This window comes from Elephas maximus, chromosome 12 (assembly GCF_024166365.1).
Source record: "Elephas maximus indicus isolate mEleMax1 chromosome 12, mEleMax1 primary haplotype, whole genome shotgun sequence".
NCBI classification, from domain to species: domain Eukaryota; kingdom Metazoa; phylum Chordata; class Mammalia; order Proboscidea; family Elephantidae; genus Elephas; species Elephas maximus.
Genome location: NC_064830.1, coordinates 100,307,433 through 100,323,103, shown reverse-complemented (window position 1 = coordinate 100,323,103; position 15,671 = coordinate 100,307,433). Strand labels below are relative to the sequence as shown.

The following is a 15,671-nucleotide window of genomic DNA, read 5'->3' as shown; positions in this document are numbered from 1 at the left end:
GAGTCTGAGAGAGTGAGCCTTTAAAACAGTGAAATTTTCCATTTCCAAGTGGAATGTCAGCCAAAATTGTAATCACAACCTAAAAATGCCAGCTCCACGGGTTGGGGAGGGGCTGATCTCCCTTGGTCTTGGCCATGTGTCCAGCATCCACATGGTGCCTGCTGCACAGGAGCATGTAAGGCTTCCTGGGGTGAAAGAATGAGTACCCCAGTGTTTGAAATCAAATAAGCAGCAGGGCAGGGGCACCTTCTGGTGTCTCCTGTGGACATTCTTCATGGAGACTACTTGAGTGACACCATGGAGCAGATAGAGCCTGGGTCCTTGCTCGCCATGGCCAGTGATCTCCAGGGTACCTTCCAGTGCCATGGAATACCCTAAGTGGGATTTTGATAGGTACAAAAACGGTGTGGCGACAGCATTGTTTGACCTCATCTAACTTCACCGGGGCAGGAAGAGAGACTCACCATCATCAGCCCAAGGCTGATCCTTGTGAGGTAGAAGTCAAACATACCTCCACCCTCCAATCTTTTTACCAATTCTGACACTAGCCATCCCTCCCATGGCACTCTCTGCTTCTCTGCTGGGCTTGATGATTTATTGCAATGGCCACACAACTCACAGATGATACTCATGATTGTGGGGTGTATTAGGGAAGTAACAGGAAATCCAGGATCAGGAATGACTCAGGATACAGTTCTTGGATCAGGACAGCTTCTTCTCAGCCGTGCCCACAGGCAGAGCTTTCTCTGGCCCTTGACCTCATTCTTCCCTGCTCAGGCAAGTGTTACAAAGCTCTTTAGCTCTTCCAGTAAGTGCCTAGAGGCACCCCACTGCACCAGTAAGCCTCGACCCAAAGGCACTCAGCTCATACTGTTTGGATCAACACACCCACTGTAGCTGCCTCACTCTGTGGGCCAGGAAGCCTACATGCCATCTCGCACCAGTCTCCTGGTTCTGCTGCTGCTGCTGCTGCTGCTTGCTGTCTCATGTTACAGTGCGCTCTCTCTCTCCCTCCCTCCCTCCCCCTGATCTAGGAGGTTCTCAGTGCAGGGACCCTGGATCCAAAGGATGTGCTCTACTCCTGGCCCTTCTTTCTTGGTGGTAGTGAGGTCTCCCCTTTCCATCTCTGGGATGGCTCAGTTTAAGCCTTAGAGAGATGACAAAACCGACCAGTCTCCTTATTAGGGTTCCATATACCTTATTTTCATGGTTCCATCCCCACAAGCGTGCCGTGCAACTTATTTGCATTATTAACAAGCTGTCCAAACTCTTAGGTAGGCCACAAGCATTTTATTTGCATAGTCCCACCTAATCATTTGGTGAGAATTATAAGACCATGGCTAGAAAGGCCATATAAAAGTGATCCATGGTTCTGCAGTAAGTGTGACCCCCCCCTTCAGGTGATGGTGGCAGTGGTAGAGGGGGTGAGATGATGGTGATCACCATGGTGGACTAAAGTTACAATTCATAAGTGACTAGAATCAGCAAACCTGTCTTGCTCATACCATGAAGGAGCCACTGATAGAAGTGTGAGGGTCTTTCCCAGTCTCTTAGCACTTTTTCTTGAAACCTCTCCTTTTTCTAGAATCTTCATCCCTCCTGTTCTTTACAGCTTCTCTGCCCCTTAGTAACGGGGGTTCGCTTTCTGTGCTTCATCTCCTTCCATCTTTATGACACCCTGTCATGAAGGCAAAGTGACAAGGTTGGAACGTTAGAGGGTTGGGAATGTGCCTGGAGACTCTGAGCTGAGACCTGGAGAGCTGCCACTCCTCCTGCTTGCCAGGGTTTCTGCTCACCTTCCTTTTCTTTCATTTTCTTTTTTTTTTTTTTCCTCCTCTAATCTTTTTTCCCAGCCCTACCACTAGCACAGAAGTAGAGAGGTTTGCCAGCCCCTAATCTACCCTTAAGAAGCTTGGTGGCACAGCAGTTAAGCACTTGGCTGCTAACCAAAAGATCAGTGGTTTGAACCCACCCAGCAGCTCTGTGGGAGAAAAGACCATGTGGTCTGCTCCCATAAAGATTGTTGTTAGGTGCCATTGACTAGGTTCCGACTCATGGTAACCCTGTGCACATACAATAGAACAAGATGCTGCCCAGTCCTGCGCCATCCTTAGTCGTTGCTATGTTTGAGCGCATTGTTGCAGGCACTGTGTCAGTCCATCTTGTCGAGGGTCTTCTACTTTTTCGCTGAACCTCTGCTTTTCGAAGCATGATGTCCTTCTTGAGGAACTGGTCCCTCCTGATAACATGTCCAAGGTATGTGAGGCAAAACCTTGCCATCCGTGCTTTTAAGGAGCATTCTAGCTATACTTCTTCCAAGACAGATTGGTTCATTCTTCTGGCACTCCATGGTGTATGTTTAATATTCTTCGCCAACACCATAAATCAAAGGCATCAATTCTTCATTGGTCTTTCTTATTTGTAGTCTACCTTTCACATGCATTCGAGGCAGTTGAAAATCTCAGGCACGCCGTAGTCTTTAAAGTGATATCGTTGCTTTTTAACACTTTAAAGACATCTTTTGCAGCATTTGATTTTTGTGTGTGTGTGTGCTTTAAGTGAAAGTTTACAAATCAAGTCAGTCTCTCACACAAAAACTTATATACACTTTGCTACACACTCCCAATTACTCTCCCCCTAATGAGACAGCTCGCTCTCTCCCTCTACTCTCTCTTTTCATGTCTGTTTCGCCAGCTTCTAACCCCCTGCACCCTCTCATCTCTCCTCAAGACAGGAGATGCCAGCATAGTCTCAAGTGTCCACCTGATCCAAGAAGCTCACTCCTCACCAGCATCCCTCTCCAACCCATTGTCCAGTCCAATCCATGTCTGAAGAGTTGGCTTCAGGAATGGTTCTTGTCCTGGGCCAACAGAAGATCTGGGGGTCAGGACCACCGGGGTCCTTCCAGTCTCAGTCAGACTATTAAGTCTGGTCTTAAGAGAATTTTAAGAGAATTTGGGGTCTGCATCCCACTGCTCTCCTGCTCCCTCAGGAGTTCTCAGTTGTGTTCCCTGTCAGGGCAGTCATCGGTTGTAGCCAGGCACCATCTAGTTCTTCTGGTCTCAGGTGATGTAGTCTCTGGTTTATGTGGCCCTTTCTGTCTCTTGGGCTCATAATTGCCTTCTGTCCTTGGTGTTCTTCATTCTCCTTTGATCCCAGTGGATTGAGACCAATTGATGCGTCTTAGATGGCTGCTTGCTAGCGTTTAAGACCCCAGACGCCACTCTTCAAAGTGGGATGCAGAGTGTTTTCTTAATAGATTTTATTATGCCAGTTGACTTAAATGCCCCCTGAAACCATGGTCCCCAGACCCCTGACCCTGCTACACTGGCCTTTGAAGCGTTCAGTTTATTCAGGAAACTTCTTTGCTTTTGGTTTTGTCCAGTTGTGCTGACCTCCCCTGTATTTTGTGCTGTCTTTCCCTTCACCTAAAGTAGTTCTTATCTACTATCTAATTATTCCTCTCTCACCCTCCCTCCCTCCCCCTTCTTAAAACCACAAAAGAATGTTTTCTTCTCAGTTTAAACTATTTCTCAAGTTCTTACAATAGTGGCCTTATACAATATTTGTCCTTTTGCAACTAATTTCACTCAGCTTATTGCCTTCCAGGTTCCTCCATGTTATGAAATGTTTCACAGATTCCTCACTGTTCTTTATCAATGTGTAGTATTCCATTGTGTGAAAATACCATAATTTATTTATCCATGCAGCATTTGATTTCTCAACTGCAGCCTCCATGGGTGTTGATTGTGGATCCAAGTAAAATGAAGTCCTTGACAACTTCAATATTTTTCTTGTTTATCATGATGTTGCTTATTTGACCAATTGCGAAGATTTTTGTTTTCTTAATACTTAGATATAATCTGTACTGAAGCCTGTAGTCTTTGATCTTTGTCAGTAAGTGCTTGAAGTCATTTTCACTTTCAGTAACCAAGGCTGTGTCATTTGCATGTCACAGGTTGTTAACGAGTCTTCCTCCAGTCTTGGTGCCCCATTCTTCTTCATATAGTCCAGTTTCTCAGATAATTTGCTCAGCATACAGATTAAACAAGCCTGATGAAAAGATACAACCCTGACTCACACCTTTCCTAACTCTAAACCACGAAGTATCCCCTTGTTCTGTTCAAACGACTGCCCCTTGGTCTGTGTACAGTTTCCTCATGAGCACGATTAAGCTGTCTGCAATTTGCGTTCTTCACAACGTTATCCATAATTTGTTATGATCCACACAGTCGGATGCCTTTGACTTGTCAGTAAAGCACAGGTAAACATTTTTCTGGTGTTCTCTGCTTTCAGCCAAGATCCGTCTAACATCAGCAATGGTATCCCACATTCCACGTCCTCTTCTAAATGCAGTTTGAATTTCTGGTACTTCTCTGTTGATGCACTGCTTCAACTGCTTGCTTTTAAATGATCTTCAGCAAAATTTCACTTGCATATGATATTGTTCGATAATTTCAGCATTCCTTTGGGTCACCTTTCTTTGGAATGGGTACAGATATGTATCTGTTCCAGTCAGTTGGCCAGGTAGCTGTTTTCCGAATTTCTGGACGTAGATCAGTGACCACCTGCGACACTGCATCCCTTTGTAGAAACATGTGAGTTGGTATCCGTCCGTTCCTGGGGCCGTGTTCTTCCCCACTGCCTTCAGTGCGGCTGGGACTTCTTCCTTCAGGACCGTCGGTTCTGGATCACATGCCGCCTCCTGAAATGAGGGGATGTTGACCAGGTCTTTTTGGTGCAGTGACTCCGTGCATTCCTTCCATCTTCTTTTGATGCTTCCTATGTCATTCAATATGTTGCCCATAGTGTCCTTCAGTGTTGCAACTTGAGGCTTGAGATTTTTCTTCAGTTCTTGCAGCTTGAGAAATGCCAACCAAGTATGCTCTTCCCTTTTGGTTTTCTAACTCCAGGTCTTTGCACATTTCATTGTATTACTTTGCCTTCTTGAGGCACCCTTTAAAATGTTCTTTTCAGCTCTTTTATCATTTCTTCCTTTCACTTTAGCTACTCTGCATTCAAGAGCAAGTTTCAGAGTCTATTCTAACGTCCGTTTTGGTCGTTTCTTTCTTTCCTGTCTTGAACGACGTTTTGCTTTCTTCATGTATGACATTCTTGATGTTGTTGCACAACTATTCTTCAGTCATTAGTGTCCAGTGTGTCAAATCTGTTCTTAAGATGGTCTCAAAATTCAGGTGGGATATACACTCAAGGTCATACTTTGGCTCTTGTGGACTTGCTCTAATTTTCTTCAGCTTCAACGTGAACTTTCATATGAGCAGTTGATGGTCTGTTCCACGTCAGCCCCTGGCCTTCTTCTCACTGATAATATTGAGCTTTTCCACTGTCTTTTTCCACACATGTAGCCAGTTTGATTCATCTGTATTCCATCTGGCGAGGTCCATGTGTATAGTTACCATTTATGTTGTTGAAGAAAGGTATTTGCAATGAAGAAGTCATTGGTCTTAGAAAATTCTGTCATGCCATCTCCAGCGTCATTTCTCACACCACGGCCATATTTTCCAACTACTGTTTTTTCTCTTTTGTTTCCAGCCTTCGCATTCCTAATCACTAGTGATATCAGTGCATTTTAATTGCATGTTTGATCAGTTTCAGACTCCAGAAGTTCATAAAAAATCTTCAATTTCCTCATCTTTGGCCTTAGTGTTTGGTGCGTAAATATTTGAATAATAGTCCCATTAACTGGTCTTCCTTGTAGGCATGTGGATATTATCCTCTCACTGACAATGTCATACTTCAGGATAGATCTTGGAATGTTCTTTTTGATGATGAATGCAACGCCATTCCTCTTCATTTGTCATTCCCAGCATAGTAGACCATACGATTGTCCGATTCAGAATGGCCAATACCAGTCCATTTCGGCCCATTAATGCCTGGGATATCGATGTCTATACGTTCCATTTCGGTTTTGGCGATTTCCAATTTTCCTAGACTCACACTTTGTACATTCCATATCCTATTATTAATGGGTGTTTGCAGCTGTTTCTTCTCATTTTGAGTCCTGCCACATCAGCAGATAAAGGTCCCGAAAGCTTGACCCCATCCACGTTATTAAGGTGGATTCTACTTCGAGAAGGCGGCTCTTTCCCGGTCGTGTTTTGAGTGCCTTCCAACCTGAGGGGCTCTGCTTCGGCACTACATCAGATAATATTCTGGTGTTCTTCATAAGGTTTTCAGTGGCTGATTTTTTCAGAAGTGCACCTCCAGGGCCCTCTTCCTTGTTTGTCTTAGTCTGGAAGCTCAGCTATGGATGACTCTGCCAGTATTTGAAATAGTTTCCAGCATCATAGCAACACGCAAGCCAGCATAGTACGACAAACTGACAGACGTGTGGGCCCCATAAAGATGACAGCCTAGGAAATCCTATGGGACAGTTCTGCTCTGTCACATGGGGTCGCTATAGTCAGAATCGACTTGGCAGTGCATAGCAGTCTACCCTTGATCTTAGCCAAAAGGCCAAGAAGCAGCTTAGCCCCTAATCTAGACAATTAGAAGAAAACTTCATGGTCGTATGGAGACCTTTAAACTGTGTCCACCAAACGTGACTGAGTTACTGGAGCTGTCTCTGTTGATTCCTTAGTGATGAACTTGTAGGGTGGTCAGTTCCCCATTTTAGAGTGTTCACAAAGTGGCTCGAGGGCCATGTCCTGGGGTTTTTGTGGGCAATTTTTATGCAGTACAGGGGAGATGGATAAGATGCCACCAGGGCTTTTCCCAGATTTATGATTCTCTGATGTGCCCGGCATTTTGCAACTTCTGAAATGGTTGATGGGAGCTTATTCTTGCCACTTGATTCAGAGCACTCCTCTTTGCCTTGCCTCGCTCAGAGCCTCTGGCCAGGTGAGGCTTTTTTGCTGTGAAAGACTTGGGGTTTTAACAAGAATTTTCAGATGTTAGTGTTGGGAAGCAGCCTTCGAGACCATGCAGTCCAAACTCGTCACTGGCTGTTGGAGGCCTGGAGAAGGAGAGTGAATTAAGTAGAGTCTCCAGGTATTGATCCTGCTAATCTGACAGCCCGCAGTTTCCAGGAACTCTGTTCTAACATCCCATTATCTACCAGACAGGGGTGTGTTACATAACAATACATTCATTCCATGTTTGACTTCCCATCTCATTGTTGACTAGGAGTTTAACCAGTCAACCTAGGACAGTGTCTAGCCCCATTGGTACTCAGGACGCACGTGTTGAACAAAATTCCCAACTCCGGGATCCTTGCATCTTCATAACTGTGTGGTGAAATCACTCATTACTGTCGGCTGTGACACTCAGAGCTTACTAGGTAATTGTGCCAGCTGTCCACTGCCCCGTCCTATAATCAAGGCCATTATGCTTTCCTCTGGCTCAAGGGGTTCTTGTCAGCGCACATGCCCCTGTATGGCCCTACACTCATATCTCAACTTCCCTGAACGTCACCGACCACTCAGAACCGCAGATCAGCATGAAAAACCCAGAGTTAGCAGATTTGATGAGTTGAGTCTGGGGAGGGAGATGGCAGGGTCTGGCATAGAATTGTTCTTAAAATGGCCTGCCGCTCTCTGATGGCTTTACAGCCCATGACGGCCTAGGAACTAAGGCCAGGTCTGGGGGTCGGTGGTTCCTGGGAGGACATCTGTCTAGCTCAGGTTGGAGTCAGCAGGACTGGCCAGGCTCTGCACAAAGGTCTGCTATGCTCACAGCTTGCAGACTCAGTACCAGAAACGTCTCAGGGCTGGCCCACCAGACTCACCTCTCCTAAAGCCCTTTGTCCGTCTGCGTCCTCCACGGCAGAAGCCCTTTCTCTGCTTGCCAACAGCTTAGTAAACCCAGCGGCCTTCAGCCCAGCTCAGCCCCAACAGCTGCCAGTGTATGGACGCCTCTGTCCCAGCCTTTCAGACAGGCTTCCTGGACGTGCTGACCAGCCGGTGAAGGCTAGTGGGAGTGAGTGTTACGTAGGCTGCGAGCCCCTGGTCAGCTGGCCTCACCTGCTGTCACCACCAGGCACAAGCACTGCAGTCATCCTGTTGTCAGCAAGCTCAGTCATCTCATGGCTTTTATTTTAGGAAGACGATGAGAAGCTCATTGAGGAAATCCAGAAGGAGGCTGAAGAGGAGCAGAAGAGAAAGAATGGAGGCAAGTTTACCCCCAGCACCAGGCCCAGCCCAGGGGTCCCCACACCGCCCCTTGCCTGTGTGAGCCTCAGAGGCTACGGCATGGACTTGGGGGAGACCAAGGGACCACTCAGGCTCCCTGGAGATGCCAGCACTCGACCCAGCCTCAGGGGTCAGGTAGCCCAGAGGGCAGGAGTGCCTCCCCTTAGGTGGCCACAGACATGACTGCACCCTCTCAGCCACCACCCAGGGCACAGTACAGCTCCCTTTTGGGTGAGGCCATACAGTGATGGTATCTCCATGATGCCAGGAAGGTCCAGTGGTGGGCCAAGCTTAGGAAGTAACTAGAAGCCAAACCTGACTGAAGAGATGAGAGGCCTGGCCGGATCCTTTGCAGGTTAAAGAAGTGGATGGTGTTTGTCAGTCCCCTCCGTCTCTGGCTCTAAGGGAAAGTTTTCCACCCACACCCTCCTTGCTCTGTGCTGGAATCGGTGTGTGACCCCCCCACCCCAGGGTGACTGCTCTGGAGTGTAGCACTCCTGGAGGGGTCACTGTGCTTGCTTCCTTGATGTGACAAGTGTGTGCAGATGTGCGTGCCACTTGTGAGCATATGCAGGTGGGTGTGGGTGTGGGTGTGTGTGCTTTGTGCTGGCATTGTATGGTGTATGCAGCATTATCATTTCATAGCTTCCCCTCTTATGTCCAGCAATAAGGATGACGCTGAAGGTCAGCGGGTCCCTGGGCTCTGCATGCACCTCATCAGGCACGTCTGCCCCTTGGTTGGGTGCGCCCAGCACACCGGTCAGCACTCCCAGCTCTGGGCGGGTGTAGACTGTGGTCAGGACGCACATCCCCTGTTTCCAAGCTGGCTTCAAACTGAGTTGGTGTTAGCTTGTTTTTCCGCACTGAACCTCATGTCCTTTTCAGAGAACACCTTCAAACGCATTGGGCCCCCCTTGGAGAAGCCTCCAGAGAAAGTCCAGAGAATTGAAGTCCTGCGGAGGCCTGTCCCGCAGAACCTGCACCAGCCACAGATCCCTCCCTACGCCTTCGTGCACCCGCCCTTCCACCTGCCACCCGTGCGGCCCATGTTCAACAACTTCCCCCTCAACCTGGGCCCCATCCCGGCCCCCTACGTGCCCCCTCTGCCCAACATGCGGGTCAACTATGACTTTGCCCCCATCAACGTACCCCTGGAGCACAACCTGCCCATGCACTTCGGTCCCCAGCCTCGGCACCGGTTCTGACGGCATGGCCCTTCCCCGCCTGGCCTGGAGCAGCCCACCAGGACTGAGTTCCCGACCAGAGCAGTCCCTCTGGCCTGTGTGGGGCTACAGTTTGTTGAGATGACATTTAAGACCTTACTTGATCCCTTCCCCTTCGCTCCTGAGGCTGAGACCTCCACTGATGCCTTCCTAATAGGGGGCAGCTTTGGCCCTTGGAACAATGGGCTTTCTCCTGCCCCTTTCTTAGGAAGGGCTATTGCCTTCTGGAATTGCTCAACTCAGAGCAGGCCAGGGCCTCTAGTCGCCAGTTACAGGCTTGTTCTGGTCTCACTGGGATGCATGGTGATGGGGCTGGGTATTCCAGCAGCAAAACCCTTTCCCTGAAGAGGTCTGCCACTCTCACAGCCATGTCCCTCAAGTCGTCTGCAGAGAGACCCGGAGACACTGTTTTCCTCTGTTCCCCAGCCCCTTGCAGACAACCAGGGAGGCGCTGCCAGGAGAAGCTGCCTCTCGGAATCAGAAACCATGGAGGCCTTCCCTGCACAGCCCCGACTGCTCAGCAGAAAGAGGGTGAGGGGCTGGCACCAGTGTCGAGAAACCCAGATTCTGGCCCCCCAGCAACCACCCCTAATGCTTGTTCCCTGAGGTGAGCCCGTTGGAGCCCTGTGTTTGGTGGGCCCTCCCTCCACGCGGGCTGCAGACTGCATCCCCTCAGGGACCTGCCCCAGCACCTGGGCCACAGGGTGCTGCAGCCGTAACCTCCCGGGGCTTTTCCCTCATCTTCTTGACCCATTCAGATCCGACCCCAGCCAAGAGCCACCTCACGGTACAATCTCCGTTCTGTAGTTTAAAGAAAGTCTTACTGCAGTTTACTCATTTTGACCTAACCCAATTTTCCATGGCCTGCTAGAGCTTCTTCCTCTGTCTCTGCAAAGTCAAACTAAGAATTCTGTCACCCCACACTGGGCAGCTGAGGGGGCTGGATGGTCCTGGCACATTGACTTGAGGTGGCTGTGTTTCTGCAGAAACCTGTGGCCCCAGAGTGGCCTTCTCTGGCCACCAGCCAGGCAACGAGCAGCTTTTCCCATGGGGTTTGGGTGGGGGGGACTGTGTGTCCCGAAGGTCCTCAGAGGTGTCTGCTAGCAGGGCCAGAGCAGCCAACCCAGGGTCCTTGCTCCCTCACATTCTCTCAGTAATTGAACGAGGGCGCAGGCAGAGGTCTCCGCTCAGTCCACATGCAGCACTCACTGCCACCTTCCATTCCCCATGGTTGTGTCCCAAAGCCAGGCCCTTGAGCCACACGTGGGGCCTCCTCCAGAGCTCCAGTGTCCCCACTGCAGAGCAGAGGCCAGACCTTATGCTCGACTGTGAACAAGCTTGTCCTCTCCCAGCAGACATTGTTTCTTGCTGTCCTGCCTCAGCTTCCTTGTTCATGTTGCCACAGTCTGCACCAGCTGTTTGTCCTGGGAATTCAGCGCGAGCATGCGCACCCAGACCTCAGGAAGGGTGAACCAGGTGCCCGGAGGGGTTGAGGTGCACGAAGCAGGGACATTAGCGCTTGCGTTGTAGCAGCGAGTCCACCCCCAGGGCCCGCCTGCCATGTTCACTTGCTGCCCACCAACCTCTTCAGTGTGTTTAAAGGATTAAAACAGAAAAAAGAATTCCTGAGGTACCCGTTCTTTCTGCCTTTCCCCAGGATGAGGGCTTTGGAGACAGGTGGCCATTTGGGGTGGGGGTGAGGGGACAAGATGGAAGGCTGGCGTCCGGGAGGAGTGAGGGTTTGGGGCACGGCCAAGGCTGCTCAGAGCAGCTCCCCGTGGGGTCACCTATGCCCAGGTCCCGCCCTGCTTGGCTGTCTGGACTGGGTGCCAGCCTAAGTAACCAGTGCCTTCTGACAAGCTGCCATCTGTGGGTTCCAACACACATCGTGTGTGCCACAGGCGTGCCTTGGGGTGAGAATGAGTAGTTGAGTACAAAGCCTCTTGTCATTACTTGGTTAAGTACCTCTAAAGCATGTTCCTGCTGCTTCCCCCAGAAAAGCTCTGAGAGCGGTAGGTGCCACCGACACCCCTCTCAGATGGGGAGGCTGGCCCCTAGCGTTGTCCTGCCCTGCCCACCTGGTGATAGCTCACCAAGAGCCCACAGGGGACCTCTTGGACCTGGAGTCAGTTCATCATCAAGTAGGGAGTGTCCCCTATATCCTGAGGTCCTCACACGCCCAGCCTTGCAGCTGCTTTGTGCAGGCTCCTTCCTCATGGGCCCAGGGCAGGAGCACAGGAGCTGGCTGGTTCTGGGCCTAGCTCCAGCGGTGGCCCTACCACCACCGTGCCCAGAATAAACGTCCCCCTCGGCATGGGGCCCAACCCCTGCCAAGAGGAGTCCCTGTATTTGATCAAGTGAGAGCTCGTCCATTGTGAGGTGGCCTCAAATGGTTCCCAGCCACACTTGGCAGCTAGGGAGCTGCTCCTGCCCCTTCAAGCGCCCTGCCTTTGTGGTCCTTTTCCAGCAGGAACATCCCTGCCACCGGCTCTAGACAAGCATGAGGCCCCGTGGACGAGAAGGAACAGTAAGTGAGGCCTCAATTCTCTGGCCCTCTCCACCTACCCCAGCCCCACCCCCATGGGCCAGGGATTTCCCAGAATCCAGTGTCTGAGCTGCTGAGAGAGGGGCCTGGGGGCAGAAGGGACCAGGGCAGCTCCTGACAAACCTGCCAGTGACAGTGACAGGAAACCCAGTTTGGTCCTTATCCCAGAAACAGCAAGAGCCTGCACCTTCCCCTCTGGGACGCAGTGACAGCCCTTCTTGCTCCCAAAAGGGAGAGACCGCTCACGACAGTCCACTTGCCTTAAAACTGGAGAGAGGGATGTAGTGTTTGCACATAGCTAAAGAGTTAATACCCAGAAAAAGTGCATGTTTGTCACTTTGTATAAAAATAGCTAAAAATGAATACGTAGTTTATGAAGAAAATGGTTATCTTTACCTTCCAGTAGTAAAAATGCATAAACTAGCTGTTGGGTTTAAACTACTGTGTGTAAAAAAACTGTATCATATGTAACTTGGATTTTTTTGTAAATAAATGTTAGTGCACTCTGCTGTTGTCTCATCTCCACACGGGCAGCCTGGTGGGCCTGCTGGCCAGTCAGTCACAGAGCTATGGCGGGAAGTTCTGGGCTGGCATGGTGCCAGGTTTCCTCTGGAGAGATTAGGTCTGCCAAGATAACATCCAAGTCAGAGCGCAAGGGCCTGGCGGGCTGTGGCCAGAGCAGCTGCAGGATTTGACCCCAGAGAGGGCTGTCCCGGTTCCCACCTCTGCCACCTGCCTTCTGTCACACCCATCCTGCTGGCAAGCTCCTGAGGCCCAGGCCGAGGATAAGGGACTGATTATGGGGGCCTTTGGCACCGAATCCCAAAAAGTGTAGCAGTCTGAGCCCCTCTTCCAGGGCCCTCAGGCAGGTCAGTCCTGAGAGCTCCCTCTGAAGTGGGTGCAAACAGAGCTTCGGGCTGGGGAAGGAGAAGGCTGGAGAACACCAAGTGCCTTGGCAGAGAACCCACAGAGTCTGCAGACCCAGTCCCACCCCTTCCCCGGCCCATACTTCAGGACCTCAGGTTCCCTGAAGCCACTGCCCTGTGCCAGGCCCAAGCAGGAATTGGCCTGAGAAGGGGCCCGAGGGCTCTAGGGACAGCTGCGCTTCAGCATTCAGTGTCCATAAAACCTGGGGTCTCCTTGCCCAATATGGACAGCTTTTATTAACATGTATTCTTTGTGAGTGCATGTCCGACAGGTTACCCACATTCCACCCGGGCCCTGTTTCTGCACACATCCGGTGGTTCACGTATTTGTAGTTCCACTCATTAGGATGAAAGCCATAAATCAATGGTGGCTGTTTTCCCACTCCCTGTATCTCTCCCAGCCTTCCGCCCCAGGGGGCCTGTGTTGTCCTCCCCTGTCACCACCGGTGTGTGCCACCCGTGCCCAGAGATGGTGGCTTCAGGGCTGCTAACAAGCTGTTTCATACGTTTCACTGCCCTTGCTTCTCTCCCTTAACAATCAGGGTTTTGTCCAAAGTCCGTGTGTTTCCGTGCTGTTTCTGCATAGAGATTTGCCACGAGTTCTTCAACCGAGCCCCTGCCGATGACTACTGAGGCGTGCTCAGCACTTGGCCACCACACACAGCACCTCAGGTAACACGCCCTGCACATCTGGTGCTCGGATGGCTCAGTGGCTGTTTCAAAATGGGGAGTTGGTGGGTCAGGACGGGGGTGTGTGTGTACTTACGTGTACATATATATACGTGTGTGTATGTATATATAGGTTTTTTTTTTTTATGTATATATAGGTGTGTGTGTGGGAGCCCTGGTGGCACAGTAGTTAAGTATTCGACTGTTAACCAAAGGGTCAACAGTTCGAATCCACCAGCTGTGCCTCGGAAACCCCATGCGGCAGTTCTACTCTGTTCTGTATGGGTGCTGTGACTCGGGTTTGGTTTGGGGTTTATATGTGTGTATGTAGATGCGTTTATGTATATGTGTTTGTGTGCATGTGTGTTTATATGGGTATATATGGGTGTGTATGTGTGTGCGTATGCATGTATTTGTGTATATGTATACATGTGTAGGACCCCGGTGGTGCAGTGGTTAAAGTGCTCAGCTGCTAACCAAAAGATGAGTAGTTCGAACCCACCAGGTGCTCCTCAGGGGAAGATGTGACAGTCTGCTTCTGTAAAGATAGCAGCTTTGGAAACCCTGTGGTGCGGTTCTGTTCTGTCCTATAGGGTCACTGTGAGTCAGAATCAACTCCAGGGCAGTGGGTTTGGCTTTGGTATCCATATGTGTGTATATGTGTATACAGGTGTGTTCCCGCCCTGCTACTTCCTAGCTGGGTGGCTTCGGGAAAGTTCCAGAACCCTGTTGCTTGACAGTGAATGGGTTAATGACAGCATCTCCTTCATGGTGTGCTGAGCATTGACTGAGACAAGATGTGGAAAGTGCTCAGTCGAGGGCCCTGCACAGGACTGGCTGGGTAGTGGGGGCTGATGGTCAGCAGAGATGTCACCTCTTGGAATTCTCATCCAGGTGGGCTCTGGGTTGCTTCTTGGGGGCTCCTTTCTCCTGACACAACCAGCCCCACCTCCACCCCATGTCTCGGATACATTCAGGGCTGCACTAACCAACCACATCAGGATTTCAAGGCCACTTGGTTGACCCCGTGCCCTGCCACCAAGGCTTGTCCGTTCGGTCATCTGTGCTCACATCACTGAGCTTCACTTGAGTACAGGCCTGGCTGGGCCGGAGCAGGGGAGAGACATGAACCGAAACACCAGACAGCTGGGAGCTTCATGGAGGAAGTGCCCAGGGCTGAGGGTGACATGTGGGGGAACGGCCCCAGCTTGGCCCCTGTCCTCATCACCCGGGCTTGTGAAAATAGACTCTCCCTCACCCCCACCCCCACCCCCACTTCCACCCCCAGGGCAGCAAGGTCTCTTCTCTTCATTATTCATGCCTCATGGAGGCTCACAGTGAAGCCTTCAGGGGCCCACAAAGCAGCTTGGCTTTCAGGGCAAATGCCCTGCACCCCATCCCTTCCTCCAGTCTCGCCCAATCTGGGAGGCCCATCTGTTCCCTTGCCCTTTGGTTCCTGAGGGTCTCAGAGCTTGTTATGGACTAAACCATGTCCCCCAAAAGATCTGCTGAAACCCTAACCCCCCTATACCTGTGAACATGAGCTGGTTTGGACATAGGGGCTTTGAAGATGTTACCAGTTAACCTGAGGTCAGTGGAGTAGGGTGGGTCCTAATCCCAAAACTGGTGCTTTTACGAAAAGAAGAGACAGCAGGACACACAGGAAGGACAGCCGTGTGATGGTACAGTTATGCTGCCCCAAAAGCCAAGGGATGCCTGGGGCCACCAGAGGCTGGGAGAGAGGCATGGAACAGACTCCCCCTCGGAGCCTCAGAATTAACACAGCTGACATCCTGATCTCTGACTCCCAGCCACCAGAGCTGCAAGACAATGTCTGTTATTAAAACACCTCCCCCACACCTTTGTGCTGGTTTGTTAGGGCAGCCCCAGGTCACTCAGACAGAGCCCCTCCCTCCATTTAGAGATTCCTGCTGCCCAAGGCATCTAGATGGGCAGCCAGGGGACCCTGGCAGCTTCTCCCAGCTTACATGTCTGTGAGTGACAGGCCTCAGAGGTCACACCTGAGGGAAAAGCTTTGAACTTGAAAGGGAGATCCACTCTCATTCCCCCCAGTTCCTAGAGAGGCCGACAGACCCTGGAGAGACGGGCCCAGCCAGGGCTTGGGCATCCTCCAAAGAGGTCCCCCGGGAAGCACCGA

At 50.7% G+C, this 15,671-nt stretch overlaps 1 protein-coding gene across 4 annotated transcripts in view; it reads left to right on the top strand.

Annotated features, from left to right (window-relative positions):
• Nucleotides 1-13,599, top strand: part of RNF216 (ring finger protein 216) — a 161,867-nt gene extending 148,268 nt beyond the window's left edge. Inside the window, exons 16-18 of one of the 4 annotated variants that reach the window (XR_007519747.1) lie at nt 8,061-8,130; nt 9,036-11,900; nt 13,387-13,599. Coding sequence is in view for 2 of the 4 variants with exons in the window: in XM_049904808.1 (XP_049760765.1) it covers nt 8,061-8,130; nt 9,036-9,355 (390 nt within the window). In the remaining 2 variants the exon portion in view is untranslated. Of the gene's footprint in view, nt 1-8,060; nt 8,132-9,035; nt 13,155-13,386 lie in introns of those variants that run through there. The other 3 variants (XM_049904808.1, XM_049904807.1, XR_007519748.1) reach the window with 3 other exon arrangements.
• Nucleotides 13,600-15,671: the final 2,072 nt, after the last annotated feature.